Genomic DNA, 17557 nt, shown 5'->3' on the forward strand with positions numbered 1-17557 from the left:
GTGCCACAATTTTGCTTCTGGCAGGGAACATCAGTAAACTAATGTGCAAAAATATTTGTTAATCTTTCACGTCCTGGTTTTTCTCTGTGTGCTTTGCGTGGTGGTGTTATGGCTAGAAATTCAAAAATAAAAAGAAAATATACCTAGAATGTGGTATGTTACACATATTTACTTTTAATTTCTTTTATTTTTTTGTAAAATTAGCAGATGCCATAATTCCATTAAAAAGTTCAACTATTAGGATTTTTTTGAAGAATACATTCATTCATTACTTTAAAACAGAAATATTGGAACTAGGCACTTAAACAACCACAAAGAATTTATTTTATAGAACAAAATGTACAAAGTCAATCAAACATTTTTTTAATATTTTAATATATATATATGTTTTAAACTCGCCTTTCAAAAAAAAAATCATGAATAGTCAAAATAGTCAACACTTTTACACCCCAATCAGTAGATATTTACATATATGTACAATTAAAGTCACTCACAATCCTACATTTCAAACAGTGATAAAAAAGAATCTTCCCCCTTCTATCAATTTCTACTTGCCATTTCCATGAAACAGTCTTTTATTGGTAGACAAAGTGTTTGCGTGTCTCTCATTGGTCACCATGTCTCAGATGGAGGTTCCATGACTGGGCTCAATGGCTTCTGGAATGGCTCCTCTTGGCATTGACTGGTAAGACAGGGGCAAGGGGGTCTTTACTGGGCTCTGCCGGAACAGCCCTCCGTTGGGCGCTCTGTGCTTGCAGCGGATGGACGGGGGCAGGGTGGAACTGCTGAGGGGGAGCGGGACCGTCCTGCCAGGGACCCTTCCGGCCCCAGGTCCCTCTTGTAGGAAGCTGGTCACAGACAAGCCCCTTCCCGGGTAGTCCCGCACACCCTCCAGGGGGCCCTGACTGGGCGGCACGCTGCCGATGTCCAGGGCAGAGATCTCCATAGACTGGCCTGGAAGCTGCTTGTGGGCCAGATCTTCGTCCATGAGGCTGCTCAAACGCTGGTGCACCTGCTCCAAGTTCATCTCTTTGTCCTACACAATACAGAGAGGAGGAGAAGGAGAAGAAGAACAGAGGTGATATGAAATGAAAAGAAGAAATAAATGGAATTGATGCAAATTAATTATGTAGGTAGTAAGAAAATGTGAAGTGGAAACCAGAGAGAAATTTGGCAGAAAATAGAAAAGGAAGGGAAAAGAAAGAAATATGTAAGTCAACAACAGCTAATCTGTTCAGCTGCAAAGACTGCCAATCTCATGATTAAGGTGTTTCTCATGATTAAGGTGATCATGAAAAAGACTAAACTTTCACCCTTTACATTAACCCTAGACATACTCCAATGCACAATAAAAAAAAAAAATATTTATAAACGTCCAGTGGCACTCCATGCATTTAAAATAAATACACATCAGTGTGAAAGGGTTTTCTCCGTGCTCCACTGATACCGGAATACAGGCCAGAATAACTGATCTGGGTCATGGGTCAGTGAGAGGACTGATTTGCTTGGTACAAAAAGCAAAATTCCAACTACTGCACTGCTCCTGAAAAGGTGATTCTGCAAATACACACGCTCTGATGCCCATTGTCCACACATGTTAACACACAGACACACAAAATTGAAACATATTTATACTGCCGTCATGGCTAATTGCACACAACCACGACCCACTACTTTGCTTTAACACTTCATGGTTAGGTTGTGTTATATCAAAAACTCCATACACAAATCACATCATCTCACACCAAACGGCAGAATCTTCTTCTCATGTACCTGAACATGAACATAACCTGATAATTATTGCCACTCCGGCTGCACAGGCAGTTCTCCATGAGAGATAATGTCTCCCTAATTGTATCAATGAGTGGAGACTATTACAGCTTTTACAATGAGTCTTTGTGTTTATGAATCCACAGCAACTTCAGAACAATCTGTCTTTACAAACGACACAGACAGTATCACAATCTTTGTTCCTCTGACTGCGTGTTAGAATTCAATGCTCTAGATAAAATCTAACTAATGCTCTGGTACACGATATGAATGCTGAGTTAAAGGCCTGCAGCAGGGGTGGTCAATAAATAAATGAAGAATGTGAAAAATTTCATGAACGCGGCTCTAACAGTCACAGAACACGATTAATTGCTGAAAAATTGACAGGTTTAATTCAGATGATTGAGGAGCTATTAACCTCTTTCTGCTGGATGAGTGCAGAATAAGCAGTGAAACAATTACGGGACCTATACGCACAAACACATACACATACACACAGGCTGTTCATAATCATAAGGGAATGCAATGTCACATGTGCATATATCGCAACAATAAAGTCTGAATATATCTGACCCTAAACATTACCCTAGCATAAAGCTTTACTTTTTTTCATGTAAGCCCCACCCCCCACCCGTAGCGTCATGCTTTCTCAGTTAAGCAGGCCGACCTCTCCTGACCTGTGTCAATAGCCTCTGTTTCCTCCCAGCATCTCTCTCTCTCTGTCCAAATGTCCTTCCTCCCTTCCGAAGCAGTGCTTGAACTATCATTATATGTCAATGGCTCAGACACCACCTCCAGTCTGAAATCCTTAGTTACCTGCACAAGACCACAGACAACAATACATGTAAGACGGTGTCTTTATTAGAGGTTTGCAGAGACCATCTGTGTCTGCATTGGGACAAAAGGCCAAAAGTGGACGTGGCTTATACCAATCAGGTTTACTGAAGAAAAGTTAAAATATTTAATATTCATTGACTTTGCAATCAAATTGCAAAGTCCTGGCCAAAATAAATTTATACTGACATATAATTAATTTTCAAATATACTTTAATATCCTCGTACTGTGTATGTAGAGATATAGCCCCAGCCCCTTTTAACTAAAAATATACATAAAACAATACAATAGGAAGTACAGTATTTTAATGTGGCATGTGACTGTACTAAACGTCTTCATGGTAAGTGTATGTCAGCACATGTTTGACCAAATTGAAGAGGATTTACACTTTTTGCATAGCCAACAGAAAATCACAAGTCTGAGGAGATGAGTTATCATCCACTTCTATTTAACTTACATTTTTTAATTCTTTATTTCACAGGCAAAAGCAGTTCAGTCCCTGCGTGAATCAGGGACTGTAAGCCTTACTGCCTTTTGCAAAAAATGATGAAGCATTATTTAAGATGTCAGATGTCTGACCTCCAGGAATGCCAGATTCACTAGTTTGCCAATCAGAATTATTGATCTATCTGTGTGTTTGTGGTTGTGGGTGGGGTCCTGAGGTGATTATAACAGATTGTGTTTGTGATGTATGTTGACAAGGACAGAAAGACAACAAAAGCAGAGGATGGAGGAAACAAGAGCGTTCTCTCAGCGTTGCCAGATTCTGTGCTTTTGTATTTGATATTCTATAAGAAATTGCTTGTTGATGAGAACCACATTCTCATTGAATTAAATTTCTTCTGTTAAATACATTTTTGGCAGTTCTATGTGTATTTTAACAGATTAACAAACATTTCTGGACTGAAACCATCAGGTATCTGGCAACACTGCTTGTCATGCTGAACTACTGAATCCCTACTGTCCCCCTTCCATTAAACTCTGATTTTAGGTACAGCATTAAAAGTTTCACTTCTGGTTGAAAGGAATAATTAAAGATGTTAAGTTTTTATCTTGAAGAAAAAATGATAACTAACAAGCATTTTCATGATTTCAATTCTATGAATCCTCAGGATGCCTTCAACCTTACCCATCTTGACCATATTTCTAATTCTTTCTAATTCTGCCTTAAATGGAACTGCATTCTTTTCAAGGTGTCATTCATTCATTCATCTACAGGCCCAACTCTCAGACACACAAGACCCTTGGTGCAGAAACAGTGTTATCGGAGTTATGTGCAGATGCACTCGGTGCTCACACTTTAGTTTAGGGATCCATGCCCATGCACTTTGGATTTATGCATTGGCTCAGTGTCAGAGGAAGGGCTTCTGTGCTCTGTGGGATAAAATGCATCAGCGGGAGTTTACAGGCTGTTCATTCATCATTTGTCAGCTGATATGGGCTTGATCATCATACCTATAACTGTGTGTATTGGAGTTCTACTAAATCGGGGCTCACATCTGTGGCGTCTGGATCCATAAAGTAGAGTGTGGCAGTTGCCCCACATTCATACTGAGGCTGGGGGCTGGGCTTGGTGGTGGCTGAGCTCTCGGTCACCTCTTTCGGTTGAGTCCGGCAGCACCGCTGGCTGTTCCACCAGGTCTCCAGAGCGGCCACCAAGCAGGCCAGCAGCAGCCCTGCTGCCAGGATGCAGAAAACTCCCGCAAAACTGTGAAGCCTCAGGGAACGTCCCTCTGGCTGGGGGTCGGAGTGGCTGTCCAGGTCGCATCGACCTTTCCGTGGCCACCACTTCTGCTTCAGGATGTCCAGATCTCCCTTCTCCTGTAGCTCCAGGATTCTGAGAGGTAGAGATAAAGGGCAGGGATTTAGTAACCATTCTAAACCAGCCTATTCTTAGATACTCTTAAAACCATATTCATGAAAGGTTGAGGGAAATAAAAAAAAAACCTTCAAAATCCTTAAAACAAATATAATATACTTTTAATATAGTTACACTTCAGATTTATGATTTTTTGTAATGCAAGGACAGTGTATATTTTGGGCTGGATGGGCTGTAGCGTTTCTATAGTAATCCATTTTCAGCAATAGAGCAGGGTTTTATTTTCTCATGCATTAATAGCCTTCCTGTGAAAACTAAAACTTTTTAAACTGACCTGCAGATTACTATATAAAAATTATAGACTGAAAGAACAAATAAATAAATATTTATTGTTTTAAATTAAATTCACAAAACCACAGCAATCATAGCAAAAAAAGTTGCCTTAAGGGTGAGTGGTAATTTAGGTAAAATGCAATAAAATCATTACATTTTGAGGGATAGAAGGGATAAAATAATTAGAATGGTGGTTCATAAACATATCCATATTCAGGTTGTCCCACTGCTGATTGTTAAAGGCAGGCAGCACAGACAGAGACGCTGAGTTCCATGCGCATTAGTGCGATTATTTCAAATCACATTAACAGCCTGCTTCCTCGCTGACGCAGTCCTCTTGTTCGCAGCTCAACCTGTGCTCCCCTGTGAGACGGTGGTACGCAGTGGAGGTGATGATTACTAGTCTTGAACTGAGTCTGGTTTCCATTTACACGCCGGGGGTCTGAAGGACTAAAACACTCTCAGCTTTTTAAAAACTTACAACACTCTCTGCTGTGGGAAAAGCACTTCCCTCGAGCCAAAAATTGCATCGCAAATGGCCCTTCATGCTGGTCTCATTGAAAACAGGCTTTCAAACGAATACTGCATTAGAGCTTCCTCCATGTTTAAATTCAAATGAGCCCAGCCACAGAGAGAAAAAAAGGTGTGTGCATTACACATCTAGACACAGGCTGATGGAACTGATTTAGTTTCAGTCACCCTGTGATTTCATCTTCCATGAGTTTGGTATTAATGCAAATTTTATTTGACAGTTTTACATTAAGACACACAAAAGATAAAATGCAAACACACAAAAACAATAAAGCAGGATTACAATTTACAATTTAATACCACATTAATTTATGACCTGCCATTTATTGCCCTACAGAAGTTATTTCAAGATAATGCCAAATCTAAATTAAAAAAAATATATAATTAAGCAATATAAAAGGATAACTCCATTATTCTGTGAGATATTGCATCTCATGAATACTTGACTGAATATAATGATAGAAAATTATATCCGTGACATTTGGACCCACACATTTCAAATAAAATATTATAACATTATTTTAGGTTGTCAGAAGTGCATATTTGTTCATGTTTTTAAACTGCAACATTCTGATAATAGTTTTCGTGTAATATGGAATGTCCTAATAGACTATATACTTTTTTTCTGTCCACAAGTGTGTGCTTTCTACAGACATATTTCCAGCACCTTACACAAGCTGTAGTCATTTTACTGTCTTTCTAGGATGTGCAGAACTGCCATTTATTTCACACATCCAACTCAAAAAAATATTGCATATATAGGTTCAGGGCCATAAAAGCATCTTTCACTCAACATTTTAAACTGACATGGGCTACTGGGTTAAATGATGCCACATATGCACTCACTTCTGTGAGAAGAGGTCTCGGTACGGACTCCCATGCTGTAGCGCCAGGCCGTAGCCTTTGCTGCTCATGCCGTTTCCGGTGACGCTGAGAGTGCAGTCGTCGTCGGTCAGCGCCGTGTACTCCATCACCGCCAAGTCCCACAGGAACGCGTATGCCTCTGTCTTTGCCTGCAGGGGTTAACAGGAAAGAGATCTGACATTGAACAGGCCCTTTCCAGAGATGCAGCCCCTGTTCGCGCACACTGAGACGAGTGCTTTAAAGGCATTTGTGTTTCTGAATGCTGTTTGTATCGCATAAGCGCGGGAAAAGCGAGGCATCTGGCAACTTTGAGCTGAATGTAAGAGCCTTTCAAGTACGAAGCCACCAAGCTTCAGCGCGAGCCTCCATTCACTCTGTACTACAAACCGCACCTCCAGAAAATACTTTTATTTGTCTGACAGGCGTATAAAATGGAACGCTTCTCCTCAAATAGGCGACTGCATTTTGTGGCAGAACGTCCCCTTTCTCACTTTACCCCTCGCTCAAAAAACAACAAACTGCCCTTGGTTCCCTTGTCATCTCTGAACTCCAGGGTGCCTGTCAGTTCACGGGTGCGCTGACAAGCCTTCGTGCAATGCACAGAGCGGCGACAGAAAGAAAAAATGCTTCTTCCTTCAGTCCTCGACCCAAACTCGCTGTTTTCCTGTGAACGTTTCATGCATAGTAAATACCGGGCCTGGTTCTGCTGCCATTTGCCCGGCATGTGACAGTTCCTTTCTCTCACTCTCACTCTGATATTTAGCTGCTCAAGATCTTCTGAATCTGTTACTGTGCTCATATTCAAACGCATTCTCACGAATCATTGTAAATAGAAAAATGACTCTTCTTGATCCAACAATAAAAAAATGGGTAAAATATGAAGGAACACGTTAAATATAAAAGCAATATTGCGATGCACACACACGTGCAATCAATTACTAGGTGAAAAAGGTGAAACCGGATGAGATTCATTTCACTGTCAGAAGAAATATGGGCTAATGGGAAATAATAGAGATTGACAAGCTCAAAAGAAAATGAACGAATCTATCTACCCCAGCGCCCGGTGGCGCGTCACCGACGGTAATTGCTTTATTGTCTCAGGGCCGCAGATTGCGCACAAGGCCTGATTCACTTAAGTCATGAGCACATAGCCACAAACACAAAAAAAACCACTCTGATCTATTGCCTCATCATCATGGGGATAGTGCGCAAGCGAGCCAACAAAGCCTGCCTGGAATTATAGAGTGGCCATCAGGAACCCAAGTATAATGCAAAACCAGCAATAAATTATGCTAAAACTGCTGCACATGCGCAGTGGTAATGTATTATGGTTTATTTACCATGTGGTTCTTACAAATTACTAAATACCAGCAGAGCTCACCGGTACCGAAACTCAAAGTTCTCTTTTCTGTCCGCCATATCATGCCCTGAGTGAATCATAATAAAAACCCAAACTGAACTACCCTGGGGACTCCAATCAATGTTCGCCTGTGCCTGGTATGTAATTCATTGGACCAGACCAGAGCAGCTACAGCCTAGAGAAGGAATAAAAAACCCATTTGTACACTAGTGCGAAATTAACGCAACACCATGGACTATTCTGAATTGGACTAATCTGTTACTGATAATGCCATAATACTGGATTAACCAATATGATATGCATATATTTATTGAAATTGCATTTAGCTGAAGCTGTTTACCATCATTGGTGCTCTCTGGTTTGTATAGGTTGATACACATGACCTGTGTGATCTGTGTGCCTTGCCTTACATGCCACAGCATGATGGAAAGTTCAAGGAAGAATTTCTCCCATGTTTTTTTTAACATCTGTGCCAGAGTGTCTGAATTCGAAATTTTGGCTGCAAACAGGGGCGCACCTGTTTGTATAATTGATCAGGTTGTGGTGCTGGGTGCTGTAACTCCTTAGACTTGCTCCACTGATGATGTTAATTAATGGATATGCAGAGTCCCATGTGCAAGTTACCTTGAGGATGCCCGCAGCAGGACTGGTGACCGAGTTCTCGTGTCCCTGGTTCTTGTTGATGGTTCTCCAGAGCTCTGAAAAAGTGCTGTCCTGCTCCAGCGGGTTGGTGCCTTTAACTCGGAAATATTCGTACACAGCAGAGTCTCTTACTGTGCCATATGTTAGGTCCATCTGCTTGGACAAGTCCTGGAAAGTCCTGAGTTTAGGATAAAAAAATGTATAATATCTAGCATTAAGGTTATAAATTCATGAAACTGCATTCAATATTTCATGTCACTATGTAAAGTAATCAAAATCTCCCTGTATAGCACGGGGGCGCATTAATCTCAATAATCTCTGAACCAAATAATAGGGATTCAACAGTGGCTTTAACCAATTTCTGATATAGTGATTAAAAATCTTTTCAAGCATTTTCTCAACTAAAAATAATTTTAAATGTATTGGACTATGCAGTATAGCCTAGTTTTTAACAAACGATTCATTTGTTTTAGTTTGCACATGGTTTTTTAATGTTGTTCAAATAGTTAAGTGATTCATTTTCAGCACCTGAGCAATTTCAGGTCCGGATTTTTCCATAAACTCATGGTAAAAAGTGATGGTCCCATCACCATCACCAGCAAAGCTATCAACCAAATTCACTACAGAGAAAGTCTCAGAGAAAGCGTAGGTGGAATTATTTTATCTAACCAACGTCTCTCTTTGGCTTCTCCCGTTATGGAATGCCACAGCAGATCTGGTTGTCTGCATAATTCATTTGGCAGTTGTTTTATGCCGTATGCCCTCCATATTTTACCTGGGCTTGAGACCAGCACAAAAAAATAGCCAGTCACATACATTCCCAGTGGCTGGGTTTTATTTAAAGATCATGTGACATGGAAGAAGTTTTTGAGTTGGTTTACAGAAGAAGTTAATTTACAGAAAGTGCCATAAAAGCACACCTAAACAAGGTAAGCGTGTCAAACACAAAGCTGACAACACATGCTCCAAACTGGGATGACATGTGTCTGTCAGAATTATTATGAACGTTCAACAATCTGAGCAACAGTGGCTCTTCTATTTGATTGGACAATTAATGTTGGACAGTGCGACTTGGACGTGTATGACATGTTGGTTCCCTGTTCCTCAGCCAACATCTCACAATTTTGGATTTGCAGCTAAGCCATCACAAGTTGGTCTTTGTCCGAGTCACCCAGAAGCTTATGCTTGCCCCCTTATTATCCACTTAAAAAAAACACACGAATTACACACGATGTCTAATGTCCCTCCCACAATCAGGTGGCATTTTAATGAGATGATGAATGTAGGGCTGCAACTAACGATTACTTTAATAATCGATTAATCTGTCGATTATTATTTGATTAATCGTAGAATCAGATGAAAAAAAACCCTAAAAACAAGAAAAGCATTCATTTACAACCCTTTATTCAAAAACAGAACCAAAATCTTTAGAAAGTGCACAAACATGTTGCTCCTTGAGCTGTTACAATAATAAAATAAAATAAAAATTGACTAACACAAAAAACATACACATGTATGCTTTACATCTGCCAAATCAAGACTTTTTTTTTTTAAATAAAGTGCCACCTGAGCTGCCAGAATGATAAATAATTAATAAAAAAACAATAAAGAACAATACAGTTGTTGTAAAATTTAACAGGATTTGTTTGAATGTCAGAACTTGTTCTCTACACTACACTGCAGATGCACACACTTGCAGATGCACAAACTCACAAACTCTCACACTGACACACACACACACTGCAAAAAATGCTTTTCTAACTTAGTAGTTTTGTCCTGATTTCAGTCCAAATCTCTAAAAAAATCAAGATACATTCACTAGACATATGAAATAGCATAAGAAATGGTCTTGTTTTCTGAAAATACATCTCAAAATTAAGTGATTGTTTGTTTAAAACAAGCAAAATTATCTGCCAATGGGTAAGAAAACTAATCTTAATGAGATATAATCGCAAACAGAAGTTTTAAGCATCACTTAATTCTCTCATGCCATTTTTCTTGTCTAGTAATCTTTATTTAAGATTTTTTAGATATTTGGACTGGAAACGAGACAAAATTACTAGGTAAGAAAAGCTTTTTTTGCAGTGTAGCAATACATGACAACAGATTGAAAAATGAATGGTCCAAAAAAGGCTAGTGAATAAAAACATGTCTTTAGTCTTTTAATGCAAAGTAACTATGGCACCCCTGCTTTACTACTGTTATTAACGCGCTAACGCTAACTTGGAATGCTTGTCAGGCTGGATGACGGGTAAACATTTACATTTACAGCATTTATCAGACGCCCTTATCCAGAGCGACTTACAAGTCGTGTCTTGCTCAGGGACACAAGTGTCTTGCTCAGGGACACAATAGGCGAGTGTGTTACCCACTAGGCTACTACCACCCTCCGACGTCCACGCAGAGACGCAGAGAACAGTCCGAACGCTGTTTCATCCCCCTCCACACCTGTAGGTGGCGCTGTACGTCCCCGTCTAAAGTTGATTGTCACATGTGATACACAGCAGCACAGCACACGGTGCACACAGTGAAATTTGTCCTCTGCATTTAACCCATCACCCTGAGTGAGCAGTGGGCAGCCATGACCGGCGCCCGGGGAGCAGTGTGTGGGGACGGTGCTTTGCTCAGTGGCACCTCAGTGGTACCTTGGCGGATCGGGATTCGAACCGGCAACCTTCTGATTACGGGGCCGCTTCCTTAACCGCTAGGCCACCACTGCCCCATAAAAATATGGAACGCTTCACGAATTTGCGTGTCATCGTCTAGTTCTCCTCCGCGGTGAGTTAAACACCAGCACCAGGGACATTACGTTCCTCACTTCAAAACGGAACAAAAGTAGGACTTATCCTGCTGCTGAACTCCCTTTGTCCTCATCAAACACGCGTTTCAGGTGCTGGATCATTGCCGTGGTGCTCCCGTGCCGTGCCATGTCGCTTTTGCATATTTTCGTGCAGATTTCTCTGCCTCCGCCATGTATCTGTCCTCTACCTCCGCTTGTTTTTTTTTTTTTTTTTGCTCCGCGCTGTCTATGAGGCGCCCAACTCTGCTAGAATTTGTGCAGGAGAGAGACGCTCAAATAAAGTTTTTTTTTTATAATCAAACGTCTCAGCGTCGCGAGACATAACAAATCAATTAGGAAATTCGTTGACAACTCTTTTAGTAATCGATTTTTATCGATTCGTTGTTGCAGCCCTAGATGAATGTTATTCACACGTGAGTGGTCATAATTTTAGGATCCGTGTATTTGTGAGGTAGCAAGAATGTAACATATAAAAAGACTTCTTTTAATATGTAACAATAACCCTACAACAGATTTTTTGCTTCCTGTTGACAGAACGACAACAGTTGAGTTTAACTACTCAGTTTTTTTGTTGTCTTGGTCCATGTTCTAAAATGTGCCCTTCAAAATCTTGTTTCTTCTGAAGATGCATTCTGAAGCCATAATGTAAAAATGGCAAAGGCTGTAAAAGGTACACGACAACTCTCAGGACAGGACCAATTAGTAGAAACCCATAATCCATTGCGTTGATTTAGTAGCGACATCTACTAGGCAAACCATTATCGACCATGAGTTTTAAAAATGGTGCTAAATTGTGGCTGTAAATCGTAGTTTAATAATTCAGCAGAATCCATGGAGCCATAGTCACAGGTCATTCTAGAGAAGGGTGCTACTGCAAAGTGCATATGAGGCACACGTTGAAGCAATTTTATTACAGAAATTGATCAATTAACTCCCTGAGCTTTTCTAATGATTGTTCATGCATTTAATATGCATTTGTATTCCCAATCAGCTATTTTAATTACGATAAACCAATTACGTTGAAACTCAATAAATCAGGTAAGAATATAATAAATTCTTAAGATAATAAAATCTGGATAATTAATCAGTGTAATTAACTCTGTGTAGTGTGTGTATTGTTTTCAATGTCTCCCTTCAGGTCATTCAGGTATTCAGAAATTCAGGTCATTCAGGTATTCAGGAATTCCACGCGACTATTCAATTACTGTAAATATCATATGAATTAATCACTTTCATACATATAATCAGCATTATTTGTATCTTGACTAGAACAGACTCTTCCTTCTAGAGGGAAACTAAACTGAAATGAAAAGAAATGCATCTATTATATCTTTTTAGATAAACAGCAAAAATATAGATTGAATCTCTCTTCTTATAAATGCACCAGAATCTACTCATAAGACACGAGAATCATATAATATATAATATATAAAAATAAAAACATTTTTGGAATGTGACATACATATAGCTTTAATATAGCTTTCGGGAATGGGAATCCAGTATATCTAAGGGGGCAGTGGTGGTCTAGCGGTTAAGGAAGCGGCCCCATAATCAGAAGGTTGCCGGTTCAAATCCCGATCCGCCCAGGTGACTATCACTTCACTTTGAAGGTGAACTGCTTAAATCAATGTTGGATAGCTGATCAAAGAGATAAATGAGTAAAATGTAAATTCAAAAATGATACATTTTTGGTAATAATCACAATATATTATTTCAGTTGTGGTTTCAGCTGTAACTGTAACTGTGTTTACCATTATTATTATTATTATTATTATTGTTATTAGGTGTAGTAGCCTAGTGGGTTACACACTCGCCTATGAACCAGAAGAGCACAAAGTCACATGTTCAAGCCCCACTTAAATAGTTAGAGAATATTTTATGTGGACAGTAAGCAAATGTTATGGCAAATCTATTCAATCTATATCTATTTTGTTGCAACAACATCAAAGCTATTTTGCCCTGTTGAGTGTCTTTGCTGAATGTTTCATGGTCCCAACGTGTCATATCCACTAAAAAGACAGCATCTTCAGACCCATTTTTATCTAATCTTCAGCTTTCAACTAGAGGAACACCCAGTGAGTGTGGAGCAGCACCCTGCTGAGCTGTCAGCACACGAGTGTCTCTTCACACTCTCTGGAGTCCACAGTAAGGAGCAAAACCTGCAAAAGTGTTCTCGAGGTCCCATGTTTGTATTAGTTTCAGCTTCAATAATGACTAGCACCTCGCGGCGGGGACTGCTGAACTAATGTGTTGGTGTTAGGCGCGCCGACGGGCTGCCTGGTCAAAGCAGGAATCACAAAAAAAACATTAAGCAGGTGCAGGTAGTGTGGATGAGTTTAGGGTTGGATGACATGGCTGCTTTTTTTGTGTGGAAATGTCCACTACATTTAAACGTTTTAAACACAGTACTTGTAGAGCACTTCTGAGAACTATAGATCTGCAGTTACATGCATTTACAATGTCCTAAAATTTATAATGGCTAGTTGCTTCATGGGCAAACACGAGGCCCTGATATGTCCACGGCAGATACCATGGGTTGTGATGTCCACTGATGTGAACAAGGGGTGTAGGGGTTAAATAAAATGAATGGGTGTGCTCACTCTTGCCAGCTTAATTAGCCAGCATATTATGAGAAAAATTGTTGTCAACATTAGGGTATTGACGAACCCAGTTGTTGTTTAATTATGTTAAATTGTTCAATCAAATACATATCAGATTGTTTTGGCACATTTTCGCTTGTACTTGGTGGCCTATCAGTTAAGGAAGCAGACTCGTAATCGGAAGGTTGCTGGTTCGAATCCCGATCTGCCAAGGTTCCACTGAGGTGCCACTGAGCAAAGCACCGTCCCCACACACTGCTCCCCGGGCGCCTGTCATGGTTGCCCACTGCTCACCAAGGGTGATGGTTAAAAGCAAAGGACACATTGTCATTGTGACACACGTTGACACTACAAAATCACTTCACTTTCACTTTCTCTTCACTTATACTTTCACTTCTTTGCACACTTGCAGGAGTGGGATTAAATCATTGAGAAGTAGGGTATGTGAGAGCTGTCAATCATGTATATGGTCCATTTTAAAAAGACCATTAAAACGTCATTAAAGTCAGTTTCTGTCTTTGAGTGACAGAAACAATTATGATCAAACAGAAAGAGCTGAGTGAGTATTTCTTCCTCTGCAAGATATAGATAAGTAGCAAGCACTTCTCATTATCTTGTTATCTGTTTGACATGAAACGAAAATAACAGAAACTGGCAATTATAGTGCAAAGGTGTCTTTGAAAAGATATGCTCTTCCTATTCTTGATTTCGTTTAATTCAATTTTTTACCTCTCTACCTGGACATACCCATTATAACTTTTTATCAAGCCTCATACTGTTCTTCTCTTTCCAGACATGAGAGATGAAACACCAGTTGACTCTGGGGCCAGATTATCATTATGGATTAAGAACTAATAATAAAATAAATGCATTACAGCTTTTTGTTAGGTAAATATCTTCAGTTTTATTTTAACTTTCAGAATTTCTTGTGAAACTGGACTGTAGATGAGCATACATTTAATGCTGTTGATTGAATAATTGTATTATGATTTTGTGCTTTTTTTGTGTTCTCTCACCTCAATTTGAATTCTCTGAATCTGAAAATCAAATTCAGTCCCCAAAACTATGCTTCTGTGCAGAGGGGCAGAATATGTAAGATATGGCCAGTGAAATATGTCTGAATCAAACATAATGATTCAAATGGAGCAGATAAGTGAAGTATTTGTAACAAATTGTTACCAGAGGCATAAAAATATTTGAAGATAAAGGCTTGCAAAAAAGGAAAAACCTACTCTATTCCCAATCAATCTATGGATGCTTAAGGACAGGTCACACAGCAATAATTACAGTGTTTGGGCAGTTAAATGGTTAAAGACTTTTTTTTGTAGCTGAAATATGGAGCACAAAAAAATAAACATTGAAAATAATATTATCTGCAGTTGGAGCAAACTAGGCTGCATTTGACAGAGATGTTTGGTTTGTGGGGAATATGAACTTTACAATGTTGCTGTTATTATGGTATTTTCTGTTTTTCATGCCTGCATGCAAAATAAAGAACTAATTTTGATACTCTGTCCTGTTGAGATACTTAGGACCACTAGAACTTTTAATTCCATGTAGGAATCAGTACCACAGACGGCACTGCATTGGATATGAATGGGTAGTGTATTTTATTGACAGAGTAACAGAAATAACAATGTCAATTTGAGGGCACCCAGGATCAGACACAATTTTAACCTCTGGGTAACATTTGGACTGGTAGGTCAGGATAGACATGAGTGAGAGTATTATGAAAGAACACGTCTTTGCATTTAAAAGGCACAGCAGTGTCCCTGCATTAACTCAGAAAATTTGCATGTCTGTAAACAGTTCAGCCATTCTCAGCAGGTTTTGGTGAGATTAATATCATAAATCCTTCCCTACCGACTTTGAATATGTTTTTGCATGGCTCTCAGTGTATCCTATAAAGAACGCTGTTTGCATCACAAAGTCACAGTCTCTGATTAATTTTCTTCAGAGCAGTACATCATAGTGGCAAATAAGCTCAGTGACGCCTGTAAATTGTACATTTAAGCAACTTTTTTCTTTTCAGAGTCAGTGCCTTGAGTATAAGAATTCTGACCCATTTTGAGAATGCAGCACAGCCCATGCCTTCTACTGAATGTAGATAAATGGTATTAATGGTAGGTGTAGAGTACAGGAAGTCTTGAACAGCGTGGAGATTGGTGGTGGTTGGTGCAATGCAGCTTTTTTAATTTTAGAGCAAGAGGGAATACAACATCTTTTGGAATGAGCAAGAAAGTAAGCATAGTCTTTTCTGTGTTTTATGAAAGATTTGCTATGAAATTAGAAATATTTGACAAATTTCTCTTCTTAGGATCATGGTCCCTAATCTCCTGGTTCCTGGCCCCAGTGTTTTTGTTTTGTAATTTCTCAATTCATTTCAATACTTGCTCAAAAAATTATGTTAACAAAAATTACCAATAACATTTTTTTCCTAACACTGTGACCTTTACTCTTGCCATTATTATCTACCTTATATTAGCCAGGTATAATATTATTATACTACCCTAAGTGTCCCCTTGTTCAGGGTCCCCTTGTTCAAGATGCAGCCCTTCTTTAGCTTATGTATTTACACTGCTCATACATTCACTTTACCTGTAAATGTTTTTCTCTGCCTTTGGATAAATGCTACCTGTGTTTTATTTGACTTATTTGTTGTAACTGTGTAATTTAGGACTAATACATAGTAGCAAGAATAGGTTCTTCATTAATGCTTTTTATATATAATGTGTTATAAAATTGCACAAGGTGTACTCTTCTATAAGTGATATACAGAGAATCAACAGACTGACATAGGTAAGATGAATACTATGTTGCATGATAAGTATACGTTCAAATATTATATGCATAGTGCTGCAAATGTTTTACAGTCTCGGAAACATAACTGTCATGCTGGCTGGATGTGGCGAGGAAAAAGGAGGCATACGTACGACGTCACGAGACAGGCGTTTAATACATGGTAGACGAGGGAAACATCACCAAACAATGACCCGACGGCAAACAGACACAATCAGGGCAGCTTTATACAATCATACATAGGTGCTAACATTCAGGAAACATTACCCAAGACTAACATGAAAACGTAGCGCATACTGAAACCATATTAAATTTTAAAGTAGCGCATACTGAAACCATATTAAATAAATAGCTACTGACATCACACTAAACTTCAGGCATCTCAGTGGATCTGCAGCCAGACCCTTTTCAATAAAATAAGTATTTGATCACCTACCAACTAGCAAAAGTTCTGGGACCTCAAAGAACATCTCCTATCCTCCACTCATTGCCTGTATAAAAGACTCAACCAATCAGAGTCCAACCTCCAGCATAAATCATGAAATCATTTTCTGTTTAAATTATTAATTTTTTTTAGATTCTGTACAATCAACAAAAATGACCGATCTCTTCATTCTATGTAAGTAGGGGAAACTGAAAAATTGTCAGTGTGTCAAAAGAGGAGCATTGGAAGAGCATCAGATGTGGACTTTCTCATGAGCTAAAATTTCGGATTTTAAAGGTCATCACATTTCAGGCAGAGATGACAGGTTAGAAGGTATTACATGTAAAATCACAAAGACATTGAGTTGTTACATCATTCTCCTCGCACTCCCAGACATACACCGCAATCCACGCAACCTGGAATTACTGCAGCAAAGCAAATGATCTTCATGTCACCAAGAGGTTGCTTTTGCGAGCAGGATTAGATGACTGCTTTATTGCCAAATGTCACTGCCTGCACAATGAGAACGCAGAATGAGAGCACATAGGGCTCAGTGTCTGTTAGCCTTGTCTGGTCCCAGGACAACAATGTTTAAACGACTGCCTCTGAAGTGAATGTCATATGGCTAATTTGCCAATTAACACAAAGAATCACAGGCTGCCAGCATCAGGGCTCAGGCAGCATTAGGGACAAATGGAGTTCTGACTGAGGATACAGTTCAATTGTTTAGAGAGATTAAGGTGATAGGATTTCTGCCATTGTCAACGGATGACGATGGCC

At 39.4% G+C, this 17557-nt stretch overlaps 1 protein-coding gene across 2 annotated transcripts in view; it reads right to left on the bottom strand.

Moving 5' to 3' along the window:
• Window positions 1-400: 400 nt before the first annotated feature.
• The window catches only part of grid1a (glutamate receptor, ionotropic, delta 1a), a 211424-nt gene continuing 194267 nt past the window's right edge, over window positions 401-17557 (bottom strand). Inside the window, exons 13-17 of one of the 2 annotated variants that reach the window (XM_028989987.1) lie at window positions 8137-8332; window positions 6135-6301; window positions 4202-4442; window positions 2448-2586; window positions 401-1036 (exon numbers count right to left, since the gene is read on the bottom strand). In XM_028989987.1, the coding sequence (XP_028845820.1) occupies window positions 648-1036; window positions 2448-2586; window positions 4202-4442; window positions 6135-6301; window positions 8137-8332 (1132 nt within the window). In that variant the 3' untranslated portion in view covers window positions 401-647. The remainder of the gene's footprint in view (window positions 1037-2447; window positions 2587-4201; window positions 4443-6134; window positions 6302-8136; window positions 8333-17557) is intronic. The other variant, XM_028989988.1, reaches the window with a different exon arrangement.

This window comes from Denticeps clupeoides, chromosome 8, assembly GCF_900700375.1.
Source record: "Denticeps clupeoides chromosome 8, fDenClu1.1, whole genome shotgun sequence".
Classification (NCBI taxonomy): Eukaryota; Metazoa; Chordata; class Actinopteri; order Clupeiformes; family Denticipitidae; genus Denticeps; species Denticeps clupeoides.